This window comes from Propithecus coquereli, unplaced genomic scaffold (assembly GCF_000956105.1).
Source record: "Propithecus coquereli isolate 6110/MARCELLA unplaced genomic scaffold, Pcoq_1.0 Scaffold188, whole genome shotgun sequence".
NCBI lineage: Eukaryota > Metazoa > Chordata > Mammalia > Primates > Indriidae > Propithecus > Propithecus coquereli.
The window spans coordinates 4702563-4705934 of NW_012143634.1; the positions used below are offsets into that span (position 1 = coordinate 4702563).

General features: G+C 38.3%; 1 protein-coding gene across 1 annotated transcript in view; it reads left to right on the forward strand.

The window, feature by feature from the left end:
* CASK (calcium/calmodulin-dependent serine protein kinase (MAGUK family)) overlaps positions 1 to 3372 on the forward strand; it is a 437172-nt gene that overhangs the window by 300233 nt on the left and 133567 nt on the right. Inside the window, exon 10 of the mRNA XM_012642796.1 lies at positions 2995 to 3034. Within this exon, the coding sequence (XP_012498250.1) occupies positions 2995 to 3034 (40 nt within the window). The remainder of the gene's footprint in view (positions 1 to 2994; positions 3035 to 3372) is intronic.

Here is a 3372-nt window from a genome sequence, read left to right on the forward strand (position 1 = left end):
AGAAAATCTGGGTATTAATTGTTAGGTCCAGAGACGAGAGAGGGACACACAAAGCCTCACGTGTAGCAAAATGCTGTTTATTTTGAGCATCTGGGTGCAGATGGGTGGAGGCAAAAAAGCGTCCACACTGAGGGAGGGGAAAGCATTGGGTTTTATAGAGCGTTTCTTAGCGGGTAGTGAGTACCTGGGCCAGAACAGCTGCTGTAATAAAAAAAATTTTTTAAACAACCAATTTCTGGGACCCCTGAGTCAGTCTCATCCTGTAGAGATAAGGGATGATAGATTTTACAACCTCCGGGGACTCTCCAGACTCCTGCAGCTATTTTTTCACAAACCTCAGTTTTCCATTAACCACATTCCATCCTGTACATACTTTTCCAGTTCCCACCTGGAATAAACCTAACATTAATGATTGAATTCATTTGTCACTTTTTTTACACTAGTTATTTGTAGCTCAAATTGCAGCTGATTGAATGTAAAAATCTCATATTAGTTACCTATTACCGTGTAGTGAATTATCTCAAAGCAGCATTTATCATCTCAAAGTTTTTGTGGGTCAGGAATCTAGGCGTAGCTTAGCCGAGTGCCTCTGGCTCAAGATCTTCCATGAGATTGCAATCCAGAGCTGCCATCTCACCTGAAGGCACCACTGCAGGGGGAATCCCCTTCCAAGCTTACTCACATCGTTGTCGATAGGCTTAGGGTCTTCACTGGCTGTGGTCCTCTTCACAGGGCTGTTCACAGCCTGGCAGCTTATTTCCCCAGTATGAATGATCAAAGAGAGGGCAAAAGTGAGAGAGTGCACCCAAGACAGAAGACAGTCTTTATAATCTAATCTCGGGAGTGATATTCTATCACTTCTGCCCTATTCTGTTCATTAGAAGTGAGTCAGCTTGGTGGGGTGGCTCACGCCTATAATCTTGGCACTCTGGGAGGATGAGGCTAGAGGATTGCTTGAGCTCAGGAGTTGGAGACCAGCCTGAGCAAGAGCGAGACCCCATCTATACTAAAAATAGAAAAAGTTAGCCAGGCATCATGGCATGTGCCTGTAGTCCCAGCTACTCAGGAGGCTGAGGCAGGAGGATCTCTGGAGCCCAGGAGTTGGAGGTTGCAGTGAGCTATGATGATGCTACCACACTCTACCTGGAGTGACAGAGCAAGACTCTGTCTTAAAAAAAAAAAAAAAAAAAAAGTGAGTCAATAAGTCTAGCCCACACTCCAGGAGAGGAGATTGATTACACAAGGGCGGGAATACCAGGAGGCCAGGTCATTGGAGGCCATCTTAGAGGCTGCCCACCATGTACAAGTTAATGATTATTAAAATATAAGAGTCTTCCCATCTTAGCACTTCACCCTGCACACCTACCCTCCATGTCTGTCTGTCTGTCTGTCTGTCTCTCTCTCTCTCTCTCTCTCTCATTAGCAGACCTGTCATGTCATTTGGGAATAAGCATCTTGGATATATCAACAGTGCTTTTCCTTAGTTGTAAAGCTTTACACAAATGAGCACTTGACAGCCAGTGAAATGTTATTGAAGTACTCTGAAAAATTTGTGCTCAAAGATGTTGCCACTTGGAAGCATAGACTATTTTAATAAACATAATGGCATTAGAATTATAGCATCTGTATTCTGACAGAATATATATGCAGAATTTACTTCCTTTAATAAATTTTGAGGTGTCTATAATGTATACATAAAGAATCTAAAGCATTTATCACCATACATAAGTTTTCATAACTTGAATTTGATATATTCAATGCTTAAGTTCAAAATACAGTTTCCATTACAGGATTCACTACTGGTTATAATTTGATTGATAACCAGAACTTGCTTTGTGCAGTGGGAATAAAAGCTGTTGACCAGGGGACGAGGTTGGGGGGAAGAGATTGACTGCAGAGGGATAAGAAAGAACTTTTCCAGAGTGATGACAATGAACACTTAAATTGGTGAATTTTAACTTAATAAAGTATACCTTAGTAAGCAGATTTTTTTTAAAAAATGATACTGTGCTTGCAATGATGGGCTTTACTTGAGTGGATAAGAATGTGTGCATAGTGATACAGTGTGTTAGTGGATCACTGATACAGGAAAGAGAGGTCATTGATTACTCTTCAGGAGAAGCTAGACTACATTCAGATGCTGGATTTGCTCAGTGAAACTGGGTTTCATAGCCATGCATATAATTTAAGAAATACACAAATCTTTATTGAAATAACTACAGGCAAAACATGGGTGTATCAAAACTCATTAAATGGTACACTTAAGATTTGTGTATTTCACTCTATGTAAATTTTACCTGAGAGAGAGAAAGAAGTATTTCAGTCTTTGCTGAAGTGTTTAAGGGTAAAGTGTATTAAAGTTGGCCACTCTGCCATTTACTTTGAAATCAATGAAAAATAAGTAGAATTGGGGATACAGAGATAAATGGATAGACATGTGATAAGGCAAATACAGCAAACTGTTCACAACTGTAGGATCTAGGTAGTGGATACAATTCTTTCAAACTTTCTATATGTTTGAAATTTTTCATAGTAAAATGTAGAAGGAAAAAGTTTTAAGACAGACTTAGCCTACTTTGACACTGAGAACTTTTTAGCTTAAACATTCTACTGTTTATTTTTCTGTCCTCCTTGTGGGTTATTTTTATTCAGTCAGCTTTTTTATGAGACTTTTCCACTCTTGTAAGGAAATTGTTCTAGACTCAAAGCTTTTATTGACCTTAAAAGCATATTCCTCTTTAAAGAAATAGGCTTAGAAAATATTTTTAAAACAGTTGACATATTTATGCTTTTTTGACTATTATTTCATAATAGTAGCAGAAAACTTTTGAAAAACTTGTACCAGTGAGATTCTTTGAAAAAGTAGAAGTGTTCAAAGTTAAAATGTATGATTATAAACTTGATTTTTAGATACAAACTTGATTACCAAATGAATTATGCAAGTAAAATACTATTCTGAAGGCAGAATATGATTACTTCTAATAAATTCATCAGTGTGAAAGTTTAGACCAAGGGCTCGAAAAAGCCTTATATGGTAAGTAAAATTGACATTAAAGAGAATAGACATCAGCTCGTTACCAAATGCACATTATTCTGGTGCATTGCTGAGGGTAAAACATGGTGGAGGATGTGGACAGTCTATAATGGAAAGAGCACTGGACTAGGAGTCAGAGACCAGGGTTCTAGGATTAGATCTTCTGTTCACTGCCTGTGGCCCTTAGACAAGTCATTTGGCCCTACTGAGCCTCTGATTTTTCAAATATAAAAACACTTGCCTTCAGGACAGGGTTATTGCGGAATCACATATGGTAGTAAGTGTAAAAGCACTGCGGAAATTATAAACTGTCATAAAAATATCAGTATTAAAATAAT